At 27.8% G+C, this 18,340-nt stretch overlaps 2 protein-coding genes across 2 annotated transcripts; both read left to right on the top strand.

The window, feature by feature from the left end:
* Nucleotides 1-5,256: 5,256 nt before the first annotated feature.
* LOC113866802 (sugar transport protein 14-like) lies at nt 5,257-7,591 on the top strand. The gene is made up of 4 exons (XM_027501601.1): nt 5,257-5,398; nt 5,527-5,849; nt 5,956-6,585; nt 7,157-7,591. The coding sequence occupies exons 1-4, from the start codon at nt 5,257-5,259 to the stop codon at nt 7,589-7,591; spliced, it is 1,530 nt and encodes a 509-aa protein (XP_027357402.1).
* Nucleotides 7,592-12,252: 4,661 nt separating this feature from the next.
* Nucleotides 12,253-17,974, top strand: LOC113866803 (histone-lysine N-methyltransferase, H3 lysine-9 specific SUVH4-like). Its single transcript, XM_027501602.1, has 10 exons — nt 12,253-12,792; nt 13,420-13,479; nt 13,826-13,927; nt 14,428-14,477; nt 14,584-14,672; nt 15,345-15,498; nt 15,897-16,002; nt 16,089-16,271; nt 16,597-16,833; nt 17,861-17,974. Exons 1-10 carry the CDS (start codon nt 12,253-12,255, stop codon nt 17,972-17,974), a joined length of 1,635 nt encoding a protein of 544 aa, XP_027357403.1.
* Nucleotides 17,975-18,340: the final 366 nt, after the last annotated feature.

An 18,340-nucleotide genomic window follows, 5' to 3' on the forward strand; every position in this document is an offset into this window, starting at 1 on the left:
GATGAAAGGGTCAAAGCCTCTAAATCTTTTGGTATGATTAATCTCAATTATATTGTAATGGTTATGTTTATATGTCCCTATTGGGCGTGTTGGATCAAACCATTCACACTTAAATAAGACAATCCTTTTTATGGTTTCTCCAGCATATTCAAGCTCAACTACTTCATGAAGTTTTTTATACCAATTACAGTTACCATCACTTGAATTTCCTCTCACACTAACCCCACTATTATCTGTTTTTCTCCCTTTACATGATTCAACAGTTTGGATTTTATATCCATTAACAAAGTAAATTGGCCAACAATATGCTTTATTTTTTGGACCTCTAGACAAGTTATATAGGTCAAGATCTGTGATACCATTACTAGGATCACGCACCTACACATACCATTAAATATGTCAATTGATTGAATACAAAATAATATTAAAAAGTCGATAAACTAATTTGTTAGGTAAATTTCACAACGTACATAACTTTTGAACCATAATAAAAATTGATTAAGGGATTCGTGACCATATAATTGTTCGAAATATCTGTAAACTCTACAACATGCATATTCTACAAACTTCACAAACACAAATAATCTCACAGCATACAATAATCAGGTTCGGAGAAAGACCTCTACGCCCTTCTCCTCAGTCATACAATCTCTAATCCTACAACTCTATCTTAAAAATTTTAAGTCTCTAAAATACATCAAAAATAAAAAAAATAAATCGATTAAAAGTTAGAGTATCATACCAGGAACACAATGATGCAAATTATTTGACAAACAGATGCTCCAATCACTCACAAAGACCAAAAAACTGAGCTCCTAGGTACAGAGAGGCGAGAGAGAAAGAGAGAGATTTATGAAAAATGAAGAAGAAGAAGGGGGAGACGCAGTTTTATGGGTTTCAGACATTACAGACAGAAAAATCCGTCTGTAAATAGTTTAATGAAACGGTGCATTTTAAATGTCTATTTATAGACAAATTTTTCCGTCTGTAATTTACAGACGGAAAAATTCGTCTGTAAATAGCGACATGAAAAGTTGCTTAAAAATGGCAACATTTAAAGACGGAAAAATCCGTCTATAACTCCGCTCCCAATTTCTTCTCAATTTTCAAATTTCAGACAGAAATCCATTTATAACTCCTGTCTATATAATTTCGCGCCAAATGACTAGCAAACTACAGACAGATCTGTAATACAGACGAATTTATAGACAGATTTTTCAAATAAAAAAAAAATCACAAATCTGTCTGTAATTCTGTCTGTATAATCTGTCTGTAAATAACATTTTTCTAAATGTATACATTAAAATTAATTTTTTATTAAAAATTATTAAAAATACCAATAATAATGAAAAAAGATCACATTATTTTTATTTATTAAAATTATAAAAATTGCTTCTTAAAATGACAAGAATAGCTTAATTTAATCTTCAAATTAACTATAAGTCTTGATTATTTTAATATTCATATTAAAATATATCCACCAATTCATATAAAACACACATACATGCACATATTTAAATATATTTAGACATTAAAGACATTTATTAACTTAAATTTATTTTTAAATCCAAATTTAAAACTTCATTTGATTCAAATAAAATTAAAATTGTGTATTTCAAATTCAAAACAGTTTGTCAAGTCAAACTTAATATTTAAAATAGGACGGGCAATTAGTGTAAAGGTTGTATTTTAGTATATCTTAATGAATTAATTTGAATTTGTATTTAATTTGTTTTGATAATTTAATTTAAACATGTATTTTGTTTTTTTATTATATTAAGCTTTTATATTTAATGAATTTAATGAGTGTATAAAAATAATAAAAAATCAACCCAATTCAAATTTATTTAAATTAAGCTGATTAATAATAATAATAATAATAATAATAATAATAATAATAATAATAATAATAATCCAATTGACTTTTTCACTATAAATTAATCTAATGAGTGGATGGGCAGAACAAGATGACAAGCAAATAGTGCCAAGAGACATAGGAGTGATTTCAGCCGTAGCCAAAACAGAGAACTAAACTAGGAATATGAATATTTTTAATATATTTAGTTAATAATAAAACTATACATTAAAAGAATAATATTTGCAGACATTTTTCAATTTAAAGTTAGTGTAATGCAAATTAAGGCCACCACATCCATTTAGCGTGCCATTCTGTGCTACCAACTCTATCCTTTGTCTTCATTCACCAAAGTCACATCACCTTTAGACAAAGCTCATCGTCACATACCATCCTACATATTAGTATTAGTTAGGCACCGTCACTTAATGCATATTGGTTTTTCCCTGCTGAATCACTTCATTTGCTTAATTAATTATTACATATAAGGCTATTAATCTCTCAATTTAAGCCAAAATAGTAATAGATTATCAAGAAATTAAAAATAAACATATTTAAAGTATTATTAGTTTATATATTTGTCATTAGTGTCTTCAACTCAAGTCTCATACTGAGCTACATAATTCTCCAGAAACCCTTGCTCAATGATTCAAAATCAAGAACAAAGTTAAACACCATATGCTCAATTTCACCCAAGATTCCATTTCAACAATTCCAATATATTTGCTTACTGATTGATCAAGAATAAATGTATACAGGTAATGTTAGAAATGGGTCCAATACCTTTTTTACTTGAAAACAAAAGATACATAAATTCAAGGTTTGAAAATTTTAATCTTTAGTTGAAAACTAATTTTTCATAAGTTAAACCTTAAATTTAAAACTAAAACTTTAATTTAAATACTTATTTTACTTAATATATAAATATTTAAACTAAGCATCAAAATGTGAAATGCTTACTCCTAATACACCTCGCATATGTTCTTCACTATCCAACAAAGTTTATATATATAAACTTTACTACTTAATGAATAAAAGCCACACAATTTATTAAATTTTCACAATGCTTTTCACACTCGGTTAATTGCAATAAGCACTCCTTGTTCTTTTCAGCTTCTATGCCTTGTTGTCTATTTACTATAATTTCTTGTCTTTGTCTTCAACCCGTTCTTAATTACGGCTTGTTTAGTCTCTTGTTTCTGTAATGTTTATTGATTTTGGACAAAAATTAACATAATAGAAGTTTGTGCATGATTTTCTATTTACATTTGATGACAATGAGATATTTTCGACCATAAGAGAATCGAATTGATTATCGAAGTTGTATATATAAGCACTTCGACTAATGATTTTTATATAGATGGTTATCAATGGCGTTTAAGTAGAGCTGTAAAACCAGATTACTCGATTGGCTTAGGCTAATCTATTTCAAATTTTATCGAATCAGGTAAACAGTTAAATTTCATCCAAATCTATATTTTATATTTAACTAAATAAAAGAATAAATTCAATTTGAATATAAAATTTATATTTTAATAATTTAGAATATACCCATAGACACTTACGGTGATTAATGTTAAAACTGTAAGTATAGATAATATATATTCATAGATCTACAGTAGATTAAGTATAAGTATCTTGTACCTGTAAAAGCTTAATTTTATCACTATTTGTTTAAGTGACAGATTTAAAATTAGAGATATCTCATACATATTTTAAAATCATGATTACTATTTAAACCCCTATGACAAATCATACATAGGTAAATAATGCTGTACCTATGTGTATTTAAGAACACATTCAAGAATTTCATCAGGTTGGTTAAAGAAAAGATACGTATATATAAGTTATTTATACGTATATATACGTATAAAACAGTTTTCATTCCGAAATATATTAAATTGGGTTAAATAATGCAATCACTGTTTTATACGCACCTGAACAGAAGCTATATATACGTGGTGCATGCAAGTTATTAAATGGTTTCCTCTTACCATTTAACAATGTTCTTAAACTTAGGATTGAATCCATGGTGAATTATACAACACAACATATGAATTTCAAAAGAACATTATCAAATATATAGAAGGTTAGATACTTGCATGTTTAACTAACACGTTGCTTATATATATAGATAGATATTGTCATTATACATAGATATTGCGATCCTTAAAATGTTTGAAATCCAATAAATGAAAGCGACACACGTAAATTATCCTCAATTTAATTAACCAACTATATTACATTATTAATATTTTTTTCATGGAAATCTGCAAAGAAAATTTATCTGCACGTTCCTCATGCACCATGCACAGCTTTTGTTTTGCCAAGAGTATAACATTAGTCATCATTTAATATTAATAAGTTTTTATTAAAAAATGTTTTCATGTATTTTATATTTTTAAAGTAATAAATATTTTTTATTTGCGGTATTAGTTACTTTTAAGAGTACAAAAAAATTACAGTCGTAGGTTTGTTTGTTAAGACATCTCCAAATCAACAATAAGAATTGTCAAAATTTTAAAAAACCACGACAAAATGCATTAATTTAACAGAATTTAATATATATATATATATATATATGGAATAGAAACTGTTTTGTACACAAGTTTTATAAATTCAATAACAATCGAAGTGTAAAACAAATAACTTGTATGCAAATTTATCTTAAAATGCTAATAATAACAGAGAAATTTTAAGAAAAATGTTTTATCAGCAATACTCTATAATTGCCCGAGATATAAACATGATTAACGAAGAAAAAGAATGAAACCAAGACAAGGCAAATATTGGCTTTTATATGTGTATATGTACTTTGACTTACTAGGAAAAAGAAATAGAAAAGAAGAAGAATTTTTGGCATGATAGTAAAATTAAAATTTGACATACAGAAAGATATCGAGAAAAAATAGGATAAGGACCCGGCAACACAAAAACCGGTTTAGCAGATATATGGACAAGAGATTGCGATTTAAAAGGGGTGGAAGCACTTGTTTTGGACATGTTTAAGGCAAGGAATTAGTCAAGTTTTTTTAACATTTTTTCTCCTTAATCTTCATATTATTATGGTTTGTCAACTATTGCTACACTCAGGCCTTCTTTCTTGTGCTTTAGCGGCTTGCACAGCATAATTGTTAATAACCCTCCAATTCCATTAACTAAATCAAGAAAAACTTAGGGGATATAAATAAAAAGGAAAACCAACTTAGATAGCACTTGGAATTAACTCTATCGTCTGTTACATGCAGAGTAACTGATACACGATTGTTTGTATTCTTTGATTTTGTTTAAAATAAGATAAAAGAACCTTAGATTAGACTAGTCAAGTGTGATCTTATGTTAACCTAGTCAGTGATTGTCACCGTGAATTGATTGATAGGAAAAGAAAAAGTGAAGCTAAAATGGCAGGTGGAGGATTTGCTGATATAGGGAATGCCAAGAGGGCTCATCTATACCAGTACAAGATTACTGGATTTTTCATCTATTCTTGCATTGTTGGAGCTCTCGGTGGCTCTCTATTCGGCTATGATCTTGGTGTTTCAGGTGAGTTCTAGCTACCATCTTGCATTTTATTGTGTAATGTGTGTCTCCATCAAAATTAAATCATGGGAAATTTCTTGCATTAGTTATTTTGATCATTTGTTTAAAAAAAGATTTGCTTGATATTACAGGTGGAGTTACCTCCATGGATGATTTCCTAAAAGAATTCTTCCCACATGTGTATGAGAGGAAGCATGCACATCTTGCAGAAACAGATTATTGTAAATATGATGATCAGCTATTGACACTCTTCACTTCATCTCTGTATTTTGCTGCCCTCATATCCACCTTTGGTGCTTCAAGTTTAACGAAGAACAAAGGAAGGAAAGCCAGTATCTTAGCTGGTTCCATAAGCTTCTTTATTGGAGCAGTTCTAAATGCAGCTGCAAAGAACATTGCAATGTTGATCATTGGACGTGTCCTTCTTGGTATTGGCATTGGGTTTGGTAACCAAGTAAGTTTAACTTTAACCAATAATCATATCCTCAAATAAAAAAACCGGAAACTGTTATTCATCTTTTACTAATTTTACTTGCATTGTTTTTCTAATTATTGTGCAGGCTGTTCCTCTCTATCTTTCAGAAATGGCTCCATCAAAAATAAGAGGAGCAGTGAACCAACTCTTTCAATTAACAACATGTTTGGGAATTTTAGTCGCTAACCTTGTGAATTATGGTACTGAGAGGCTTCATCCTTGGGGGTGGAGGTTGTCTCTTGGTTTAGCTACTGTTCCAGCAATTTTGATGTTCATTGGAGGTTGTGTGTGTCCTGAGACACCTAATAGTCTTGTGGAACAAGGACGAATTGAGGAAGGAAGAATAGTGTTGGAGAAGGTTAGGGGCACCCCTAATGTTGATGCTGAATTTGATGATCTTCTTGAGGCTAGTAGAGACGCAAAAGCTATTAAGAACCCATTTCAGAACCTCCTTAAAAGAAAGAACAGACCACAGTTAATAATTGGTGCATTGGCTATTCCAGCATTCCAACAGCTAACTGGCAACAACTCCATTCTCTTCTATGCCCCTGTCATTTTCCAAACCTTGGGATTTGGCTCTAGTGCATCTCTGTATTCATCTGTTATTACAAGTGTTGCACTTGTTCTTGCCACTCTGATCTCAATGGCTTATGTTGACAAGTTCGGTAGGAGAGCTTTCTTTTTGGAAGCCGGTGCTGAAATGATATTCTGCATGGTAATTATTTCATTTATAGCTTTCTCCTTAAAATATCATTAAACACAAATGCAATTAAGATTATAAATTTATAACTATGTTAATAACATAAAAACCATTCGTGTATCTTGACTTAAAAAGTTTTGAGTTTTTGGATTAGTTAGTATAAGAGCCTCTATGAGTAAGAGTCAGTTTAGGTAAACGTTTTTAGCAAGTACTTATACGGAAAGAAAAGTTAAAATGATCTTGCAATAATTATGTCTTCTATATAATAGATTCTCACATAAATTGAAGTCTTTTACCCATTAATCTCTTAAGACTTTCCACTTTTGAATATTACTTATCACAATTAATAAGCAGTTCCCATATGTTACATGCTAATCCAAACTAGGCCTAGGTGATTTGCATTTCAATTCTTGGTGCCCTATTCTTCTAATAAAAAAATAAATTTCAACACAAGGAAAGAAAACTATTTGTGTTTTCACTTGATTAACAACAGCTTAAACTTTTAAAGTAGTTTGTCAACAACAAACATGATATCCACTAGTCATTAGTCATTAAATTACTAATTTGAGGACTATTTCACATGCAGGTTGCTACAGCTATAGTTTTGGCTTTGGAATTTGGAAAGGGAAAGCAACTACCATTGGGTATTGGTATCTTTTTAGTTATAGTGATTTTCTTATTCGTTTTGGCATATGGAAGATCTTGGGGTCCCTTGGGGTGGTTGGTTCCTAGTGAGCTATTCCCACTAGAGATAAGGTCAGCAGCACAAAGTGTTGTGGTGTGTGTCAACATGATCTTCACAGCACTTGTGGCACAACTCTTCCTTGTATCACTTTGCCACCTCAAATATGGAATTTTCTTGCTATTTGGTGCCTTGGTTGCCCTTATGAGCTGCTTTATCTTCTTCTTCTTGCCAGAAACTAAACAAGTTCCCATTGAGGAGATTTATCTTCTGTTTGAGAAGCATTGGTTTTGGAAGAGAATAGTAGCAGGAAACAATGGATCTGGAACACCCGTATAAGCCAAAATCTCAAATATTTTTCATTACTTGTTATATGTTTTTGGCTTGGATATCAATATCTAGATTTCATTATTTTTCAGTGTCCAATTTTGTGTATCATTGCTCTAAATAAAAATAGTCTTTTCACACCTTTTATGGTATATACATCTTAGAAGAGAAGAGAGAGATAAAAATGAAAAAAAGAAAATGATATGTGATGAGCAATGTAATAGGAAAAAAAAACAATATATAAGATTAGCTTGGTTGTAAGACGCAGGACAGCATGCAGTTTTAATTAGTTAAACTTTAAAAAAATAAAGAAATTAATTATTGGGTATTTACTAAGAAACATAATGCATTGAAAATTTTTTAAAATTAAATATTTATTAACTGTCTCTTTCTAATATAGGAATTAAAATATTCATCTTCTGTTTAAAAAGTACGCTCTCTTTCCAATATTTTCTTAATGACTTTCTTGTTTATAAAATTTATAATTGCATTATCAACACGAGTTTTTATCTTTGAATAAAGAAAAAGTTAGGAACTATTTTTATCTTCAATAAATCATATTTTCTTATATTAAGCATATAATTTTATTTTTCTAGTTATGGTTTTTATTACTTAATTTTAGTTTAATTTAAATTTTAATATACCATATCAATAAGGATAATATATCCTAATTAAAAAAAATTCCATAATTTCTTTCTCAATTTGAAAAAATGTTATCCCATCATTAACAAATTTAATATAGTGAAAGTTTCATTATTAATAATGAAAATGACTTCTATTTTAATTTTTTTATTTACATTTTTTAAACTTTAAATATCCGTTAAAAATTGTTCACTTTTATATGATAAATCTAAGTGTTCACATTTGAATAGGAATATTTTCAACGGTTGTACTTATTCTCATCAAATTATATAACTTTTCGTATATTAAAATATACTTTTGTTTGGAATTTATTTTTTATTACAAATTTTGATAAACCAATAATAAATATAATTTGTATTTTATAAAATTACCCATACGATCCGTGTAATGCATAAAAACTTGTTAGCTGCTATTAAACGCAATAACGCATGACAGCACAGTTAATGTTGTCTTTTGTTTGGGTTTAATTATTCAATTCAAATTTCACAATAAATTACTTCAAAAATTTATTTATGTATCTAACGGATAGAAATCTTGAGAGCATTGCTCTCGGGCATTTTAAATAGTTCCTTTTATGAAATTTATTTAAATGAATTATATATATATATATATATATATATAATATTTTAGCTTATATTTTAAAGATACATAATAAAAAATATTTTGTATTGAATTCAACTTAAAATTAGATATTCAAAGCGTTCTAATTATTTCTATGTATTGAATTTAGTTAAAACATGATAATATCAAAATTATGTTAATAATACATTAAAATTAAACTCATATTTTTATATAAATTGTTGACTTTTAGTTATTTTTTAAAGTCATTTAACCAATTAAATTCATTTACAATTTTATCTATTTCTACATTTATAACAAAATTTGTGTTATTTATTAAAATAAAAAATTAATTTTAATATTGCACTTAAATTTTATAATTTTGAAATATTTAAATTTAATATATTTTATGAAATTTTAAATACTTAAATAGAAATTAATAATTATTTTAATTTTTAAAATATTTAATATTCTGTTTTAAATTATTTTATAGATTAAATATATTTTTAAACCATAAAATAAGTATTTTTCTTATAATTCTTATTAAATTATGTTGGTTACTTTAGTCCTTTAAGTTTTAAAAAAATATTAATTTTAATCTCACTAGTAAAGTGGTATGTAGTATACAGTCAAAAATTCAAACATGACAACATTTAAATTAACCATTTCATTATTTAACAATAACTAAGAATTAAAATCAATAATTCTAAAAAAATTATAAAAACTAAAATTAAAATATAATATATTTGAAGAAAAATTATTTATACCTTATTTTATTCTTACATTTGTCAGATATATAATTCAAAAGTGTATTAATTTATAGAAATCGTATTTCTTACTTTTAATTTTTTTTCCACACATTCTGTTGATATTAATTAATTTAACTAATTAATTTTTTTTATAATATGAATAATTAAGTCAATTACATTACATATTGTATGTCATAATGTTTTTAAAATTTGTCTTTTTTAAACATTTCAAAGCATTTATTATTTTTATTAAATTCTTGAATGTTTAAATAAAAAGAATAATTGTTTTGTTGCAATTTCATTAACATTAAATGTTTTTTTAATTTTTTATTCTTTAATACACTTGCTAGAATTGCCTAGATGGTTAAATACTGTTATATAGGAATAGTAATTCTCTAATTTTTTTTTAAAATTAAAAGAAATTTTTATTAATTAATAATAAATTGAGAACATCTCTCTTAAGTGGGTTAAAAGGTGCAAAATTTAGTTTCACGTCAACTAGTAATTCTCTATTAACTGTAAGATTGGGAGACTTCTTGGTTTGTCATGTTTTTATTCTTAGTTTTGCACTACAACTTTAGTTATAGACATAGTAAAAGATATCTTAGATACATGTTTTTCTAAGTTAATGTTGAATAAAAAGAAAAATATGATTTCTTAAAATTAAAATTTATTTTCTGCTTTATAAATATTTTGCATTATTTTATTAAAATCAAAGTCGTATTTCAATAAATCACACATAACGATGGAAATATAGAGATAATATATTTTCTAAGATAAAATTAAATGAAATTTAAAATATTTATGATACTACACTTAAATTTATTTTTTTAATGCTTAGAAGCATTTAATATATTTTTATTATTTTTAAATGATTTAATAAAAAGTAATAAATGCTTTGATTAGTAATATTTTATTTTTCATTTTAAATTATTTTTTATTTCTTAATACAGTTGTTAAGAAATTTTATTAATTTTTACATATTTCCCAGTATTTACTTTTTTTTTTTACCATATTCAGCTGCATACATTAATTTCTCTGATTCAGGTTTTCATTCTCAATAATATCCTCTCTTTCAACTTTCAAATTTTTATGAGAGAGAGGTTGTTAAATTTGCATATTTAATTAATTATATGATTTTTAAATGAAAAGTAAATTAATATAAATTTATTGTATTATTTATTCAACTTTTTATAAGAGTTTTGGAGAGAGAGAGATTGTTAAATTTTTATTTTAAAAGATATATAAAATTATATATTTTTAAAAATATAAATATAAATTCATAGAAAATTTATTTATTTTATCAATGATAAATAATTTTTAATTTAAAATAAAATTATTCTCCCCCCTTTTCCCTCTCAAGGAACCTCTTTATATTTTAGTAAAGATTAAAAATTATAAATATTACTGCGTCTTTGACAATCTATTAATATTAAACTCTGTGATATAAATAAATATTTATTTTTTGACATAAATAAAATATTTTACGGAATATTTCATTAAATTCAAATACTAAATTTTTAATTAAGTTGAATTGAATTTAATTTGTTTGGACCATAAGAAGAAGAATAATAAGAGCTTATTAATTATGGTCACACCCACATCTTCATCAATTCAAACAAATCTCTCTGACAAATCATTTTCTATGAATTGAAGCCAAAAGCTGAAGCCTTCTTCAACCCCACATTCATCTTTTTATACTCTCCATTACTTGGTGAGTGTAAATTTCCATTCCTTCTATCTTCACTACACTTCCAACTCCAACTCAAGCTATTGTTATTGGTTTGCTCTTTCGGTTCATCTCTTTCTTGTCTTTAAAATTGTTTGCTTCGACTTGGTTTATTCAAGCATTGAGAGTTCAAAATTTCAATTTTTCCCCTTTATTTTCCTATAACATGATTGAGATTCGATCTCAAATCTGGAGCCCTTTTTTTTATTCTTGAAATGCATAAGTTAAAATTGAATTTTTTTCTTCACTCCCCCCTCCCTACAGTGACCCAACTGTTATTGATATTGCTTTATGATTTTTCATTACGCTTTGATATGTTTGTTTGATGTGCTTTGAGACATAGAAGTATAAAATAGTTGCATGTATAAAGTATCGATTAATTTTAAAATCATAAGAAAATCTGTATACTGATTTATTTATTTATTTATAAATATTTTATTTCCATTTTAATTAAATGGTATACATTTTTATGTTTTATATCATATATATATATATATATATATATATATATATAATTGAACATTGTTTATGAAAATTAAATATTATTTTTTGTGCAAGTATTGAGTTTGAAAAGCTTTTCTACAGCTAAGACTTGAATGCGTTATTTTACATTTTTTGCATAAAAAATAATAATTTATTGATCAATGTTATATATATTCAAAGGTGGTCAGGAGCTTTCATCGATTAATGTTATGTAACGTATCTGTGTTGCATGACCTACCCTGGGATGGTTCTGTGTCAGAGGTATTTTTTAATAATTTAAAGGGTCCACAAACACGCTTTTATTACATCAGTAAAAATTATTAAATTTGAAAAATTAATGTAATTAATAATAAAGAGTATATTTAAGAGGGTGAGTTAATATTTTTCTTGGTCATTTATTTCTCCTGAGACTATCTTCCTTTTTCTTAAATAACCCAGGTTTTGTTGTTTGATCTTTATTTTTCAATTCTTAAAGCAGGTGTTGATTTTGTGCTTCCAAACGATTCAACAAAATGGTTGTAATTACGAGTTGTGATGACAATGTTGCTGCTACAAGCAATGAAATTGTGGTGGCTGATGAACATCCTAGTAAAGTTTCATCAGATGTGAGCAACATCATTGTTGAACAACATCCTGAACTGACTGAAACGAATGAATGTTTGGTGGAGCCAAGAGTTAGCCCACCACTTGAAAACATGCCAGAAGTTTACGAAGGCAGAGATCACAAGAGGTCAATGAGTGGTACTGATGAGGATGATTCTATTCAAAAGAGAACCAAGTTCATCGATCCTTCCATTCAACAGGAACCATTAGTTGAAGTTCGCGAAAACTCTGGCTCAAGTGATTGTGAAGAGACATTTATGGATGCTGAAGATGCTGAAGATGGTGAAGATGTTGATGATGATGTTGAAGATGGTGATGATGATATTGAAGATGGGGAAGATTCAAGCCAAACATTTGTTTTTGATGAACTGGACTTTAGAGGCGTCCTCTTAGTGAAAGAGTCTTTAAGGCTTTTCAATGTTCAGACACTTGAAGAATCTTATTATAAGGTGACAAACTAATTTTCACAATTCTTACTCTTTTTTTTTCTCTTGATTCTTATGTTCCACATTATTTATATATTCAGTAGGGTTTTCTATTAGTTTACGAAGTATAAAAGAATCAAAGTTGATTTTTTTTTTTTTTGTTGGGAAAAAGTATTTTGTGTTATGTCTAGTTGATGGTGGATTTCGAAGAATTTGATACAAATTCTTGGATTAAAAAAAATAAAAATATTATCTATAAGTGAATAAAGTGAGTTTTGAATAATTTTAATCGTACTGAAGCAACATGAGTATCCAGGAAATTTACTTGGGATCTATTATCGTATGCATATTCCCTTGTTAATATACTGGAGCTATTACTTTTATAATCCTATTAATATATTAATCTCCTTCTTTTCTTGAATATTAATTCTAATATATTTCAAAATGTTTTTTTCTTGACTTTTGACATTTATAACATGTTTGTTTCTCTTTTTAAAAATAGTTTTTGTTTTTAAAAATAAAAACAATACAATTTTTGACTGTTCTTAATAATTATTACCTTAGTTGCTTTTGTTATTTTGACTGTTAAGTAGTAGAGTACAATATTCATTTCCAACTTGTTTCTCTAATATTGTCCCTATGGTAGAGCAGAATAAACGCGCTGTGAGGAGAAAGAACAATGGGCTAACTGAGGCTTTTCTAACTGCCAAGGTAAGCTTTTATATTAAAATGGATTTTTCATTTGTGAAGATGGTACTGTTAATCATAGGTCTAATCCTATATCAAATGTCAACATATTTATTTTGGAATAATGTTTCTACGTTCATTTATCGATTGAGTTTCCTACATAAAAGAGTGGAGTAATCTATCCTCTTATAGGAATCATTCATATTCCACAAAGATAGACACATAATTTCACAAGTGGTAGCTACATGAAAATTCATTGCTTCCTTCTGCTAAGATTTTAATGTAAAATAACAAATTGTTTTAATCATATATACAATGTTATAGCTTTAATTATGCATTCAAATAATTTTATTATTTTTTTGGTTTGCAGGTTGAAAAATATAGGAATGTTGAGAAGCAAATTCCTGGACTTACAACATCTAAATATCTCATAGAACAACTTCAGGAAATGGCCAAATTGGGAATGGATAAGGTTGTAAGTTTTACAATCATTTAGTTGTTTCTTCTTTCTTTATTATTTCTGAAATCAATGTCATCGAGATTTCACTGCAAGCATGGGATTAAAGTTCAGTTATAGTAATTGTTGAATTAATATTTTTATCGAATATATAACTCTTAATTTACGATTATTTTTTCTCTTTTCTTCTTTATTCAACAAGCAGTTTAGTTTGGCTTCATGTTTTAATTTATATATTTATATAGAATGATACACTTTTTGTTTAATCATACACTATAGGTGAAGAACTTATGTTCCGTGCTCTAAAAGTTTTACTTATTGTGTCATGTATAGGTTATTATTGTCATGCGTTTTATGAAATTTATATGACATCATTTGTAATTCGATTTTCATTTCCCCCTATTTTCTGAATCACTATCATGTGTTTTTTTTCACCTTAATGTGTAGTAACACATTCTTACTTCACTAATAATGGTACGTGTAATTCTAACATTTGGTTTGACTTCTTTGGATAGGTCCATTTTGCTCAAGAACAAATATCCAAAGCTCTTTCTGATAATCCATGGTATGCTATTTTCAGATCTCTTAAAGAGATGTAGTGTAAGATCTTTTGATCATGTGCATCAAATTTGTAATTTATAATTGAACTTTAAAGAATATGGTTTTCTTAGCTTGGTATGCAGGGACCTTAGTAGTGGTCAAGAATTATTGGCGATTCCTGTTACCAATGAATATGACGATCCTCCTATTGCACCTAATGGTAACTTTAATCATCACCAAGCTGCATTAGTTAATGTTTAGTAGCATGCAAATTTTGTTTTAGGATACGAGTGATAACTTAATAGGAAGCATGGATATTTATTATCAGTAATAGTTGTACTGTATCATAATTGCGTTGGTTAAATATTTGAACATGTTTAACATTGAAACAACTCAGTGATTTTTGAGTATCTTCTTTATATATATATATATATATTTTTATTTTTTATTTTTTTTAAAAATAGAACACTACAGTAATTTAATAAATTTTAGTATTCTTTTATATTTATAATAAGTCATTTTCATTTTCAAAATATGAATATATTCTCACTTGTAATTTAACATTTTATTTTATACGTTATATTAAAGTCATGTTATGTTTTATGATTATTAATGTTTGTTGTATTCTTAGAGTTGTATTATACTGTATATATCCTAACTCAGCTTTATACTCTCTGAGTAGTAACACTTCATCAAATTAATATTGCAATTTCCTTGAGCACTTTCACTTTAGTATTTAAATTATATAGTTATGTACGTAAATTGTTGTTTTAATATCATTTTTATGTTTTTCCCAATATACTTTTTCTCTATCTTGCTTCACTTAGGAAAATGTTTGTTTGTCAAATATTGATCATGTGGTGCTGACATCAATAATGTTTTAAAATTTTAGGCTTTACATATATAAAATCATTGCAACTTGCGGAAAATATAGAATTTCCACCTAATGACTTTGGATGCAAATGCAAGGGGAATTGTAGATATAGTTGTCGTTGTGCCAAACTTAATGGTTTGAATTTCCCTTACGTTAATCGAAATGGTGGCAGGTAATATTTTATATTATTATGCTTTATTTTATATTCCTTCCTTGCAGACAATCGACAATGCATAAACATATGTTGTTTTTCACCTTTTGGGATCATAGTGACAAAACAAAGCCATTAACACATTACTTTACACGTACAAAATAAGGGTTCCATAAACTCCATTTCAGAATTTTATACAACACTTTTATCTTGATAGGTATGAAAGTTTTGTTTACAACCATTTAATTATATCTTAGCAAACATTATATTGATTTTCTATGTAAGTTTTCGCTTTTTTTTCTTTCTCTAAATAAATTGTTGATTTCATTTTTCTATACCTTCCTAGAACTTCATTTGTTCAGCACTTTTAATCTTCTAAATGTCCTTTTAACATTTTTTAATGGCTTTCTTCATCTCAGGTTGACCGAAGCTAGAAACGTTGTGTTTGAATGTGGTTCAAATTGTGGTTGCGGACCCAATTGTCGCAACAAAGTATCTCAAACGACTATAAAGTATCGGCTTGAGGTGATTACCTATATTTTTATACCTTAAATTTATCATCAATTAATGTGTGAATTTGTTACCTTCCTAATATAATTTCTTTTGCGTAGGTTTATCGCACATCCCAAAAAGGATGGGCTGTTAGAACATGGGATTTTGTTCCTTCTGGTGCACCAGTTTGTGAATACGTTGGCATACTTAGAAAAAGCAACGAGTTGGATGATGAGGCAGAGAACGAATATATATTTGACGTTGATTTCTTGCAAACCATTAAAGGGGTAGACGGACGACAAGTAAGAATTAAGAATAGTATTCTTTTAGTTGATTTTTTTAAAGCATTTTGATGATATGTGTTTTTTCCTTTAGAATCTGATATTGAATAGTTATCATAAATAAGTTTTTTTTATTTATATTGATTGTATTATTTTAGAGTCGTATTTGGTGTTAAAATTAAACGTCATTTATTGTAAATAAATACAATCAAGTAACCCTAGTGTATTGTTCTTAGGATTTCTTTTTAATACACTATAATTTGTTTGTACTATCGTAGCCATCTAATTAATCTTTCAAATACTTTACTTGGAGGGATGTTATTAACTGATAACTTCTTTTTCTTAGAAACGGGCACCCAATGCATCATTGCCTATAGACGTTTATGTTGAAGAGCAGGATGATGAGACAATGGAGGATGAGCCTGAGTTTTGTATAGATGCTGGATCTTATGGTAATGTTGCAAGATTTATCAACCACAGTTGTGAGCCAAACCTCTTTGTTCAATGTGTTTTGAGCTCCCATTTTAAAGTTGGACTAGCTCGGCTGGTACTGTTTGCTGGACAAAACATACATCCTTATGAGGTAAGAATCTTACTAATCATTCCAACTTTCAATTATATTTTCATCCATCAATCTGTATTGTTGTATGCATTTGTTTTTCTCTAATTGTATATTGCTAACAGTATTTTAAGAATTGTATGCTCTACTTGGAGGAAGTTAAACATAATCATGAACAGTTCATTGAAATGTAGAGGCATGAGATTATTGTTTATATAGTGCTTGTGTGTATGTTTTGTTGGGTCTTTCATTGTGTATTTTTACTGTTTATATGTTCTTCAACTTGCTCATCTATATTCAATGAGAGACATTTTACTTACATTTGTCACCCTGTAGCAATTCTTCCCTCAAGCATGAGTCTTTCACTTGATATACTCCTCCTCAAGTGGAGACTATCAAATGTTCTCTTTCAACTGATAGCCTAACCTCCACATTATTAAAAAGACTTTTGATACAAATATTTTCATATGAATCTACCACCAATTTTGTAGCACTTCAATACTTTTTTTTTAGTTGGTTACCTAATGGTATCAATGACCCTCTAATGTCATTATTAGGTAAGGTTTTTACTATTTAAATGCAACTTCAGGTGTTTCACTTTATACTGTTTAATTGTGACCTTATATCATCACGGGTGAAACCCTTGATTAGTCACCTTTGTGTACTTTGGACTCCACTTCTAAAGTATGCTTGCTACCTCTTTGCAGTGTCTTTGTTATTTCTTAGTAAGGTGAAAACTAGCCAATATGTTTATGTTTATCCACAATCACATATGTTACACACGAGAGAATCACACCTAATATACTCCTGGGGAGTTTGAATATTCATTTCAAGTTTCAACCTATTTTTGAGAAATCATTAGAGCTGTGTTGGGAAAATGAATCATGGAAAACTTGTCATTGACACATTAAATCCCCAACACTTTTGAAAAATTGTTTTATGCAATAATACATACTTTGTATTTTGTTATTTTTTTAGTAGTTGGGTCCATGTTTCATGCCAATAACTTTGCTCAATGTTGGAATGATAAAGGGTGTGCATTGTTCAACAGGAACTCACATATGACTATGGTTACAAGCTTAACAGTGTTACTGATCGGGATGGAAATATCAAGCAGATGCCTTGTTATTGTGGTACTGCAGAGTGTCGTAAGCGCTTATACTAGTAATACTAGTTGATATACCCAACATTGCAGAATAATTTGCTTTATTTAAGAGTGGACAAATTTCAAACTCAAGTTGTTCTCCATCTCTTTTATGTATTGTGTTTCCTATGGTATATTTCATTGGTAATGTTTGACTTTTGGGGGTGACCTCTCTGAACTAATCGTGGATGATTATTAATGTTAATTGATATGGATTCAATGTTATTAATTTGTTTTAAGATGTTATGAATACCTGATATCAGATCATGATTAAAAAGAATAAAATATTGAAAATATATAACTATCTAATAAAACAATAATTTTCCCTTTTGTAAGTTGTTTTATTAGAATACATATCCATCCAATATATTGTTTTACTTGTCTTAA

Source organism: Abrus precatorius, unplaced genomic scaffold (assembly GCF_003935025.1).
Source record: "Abrus precatorius isolate BTA unplaced genomic scaffold, Abrus_2018 Scaffold5, whole genome shotgun sequence".
Taxonomy (NCBI): Eukaryota; Viridiplantae; Streptophyta; class Magnoliopsida; order Fabales; family Fabaceae; genus Abrus; species Abrus precatorius.

What these genes read in the sequence shown, in the direction of transcription:
- LOC113866802 (XM_027501601.1), top strand. Translation starts at nt 5,257, where the DNA reads ATGGCAGGTGGAGGATTTGCTGATATAGGGAATGCCAAGAGGGCTCAT. An exon ending in CTATGATCTTGGTGTTTCAG is followed by an intron (nt 5,399 to 5,526) that starts GTGAGTTCTAGC and finishes TTGATATTACAG; the next exon opens with GTGGAGTTACCTCCATGGAT. An exon ending in GCATTGGGTTTGGTAACCAA is followed by an intron (nt 5,850 to 5,955) that starts GTAAGTTTAACT and finishes ATTATTGTGCAG; the next exon opens with GCTGTTCCTCTCTATCTTTC.
- LOC113866803 (XM_027501602.1), top strand. Translation starts at nt 12,253, where the DNA reads ATGGTTGTAATTACGAGTTGTGATGACAATGTTGCTGCTACAAGCAAT. An exon ending in TTGAAGAATCTTATTATAAG is followed by an intron (nt 12,793 to 13,419) that starts GTGACAAACTAA and finishes ATGGTAGAGCAG; the next exon opens with AATAAACGCGCTGTGAGGAG. An exon ending in CCAAATTGGGAATGGATAAG is followed by an intron (nt 13,928 to 14,427) that starts GTTGTAAGTTTT and finishes TTCTTTGGATAG; the next exon opens with GTCCATTTTGCTCAAGAACA.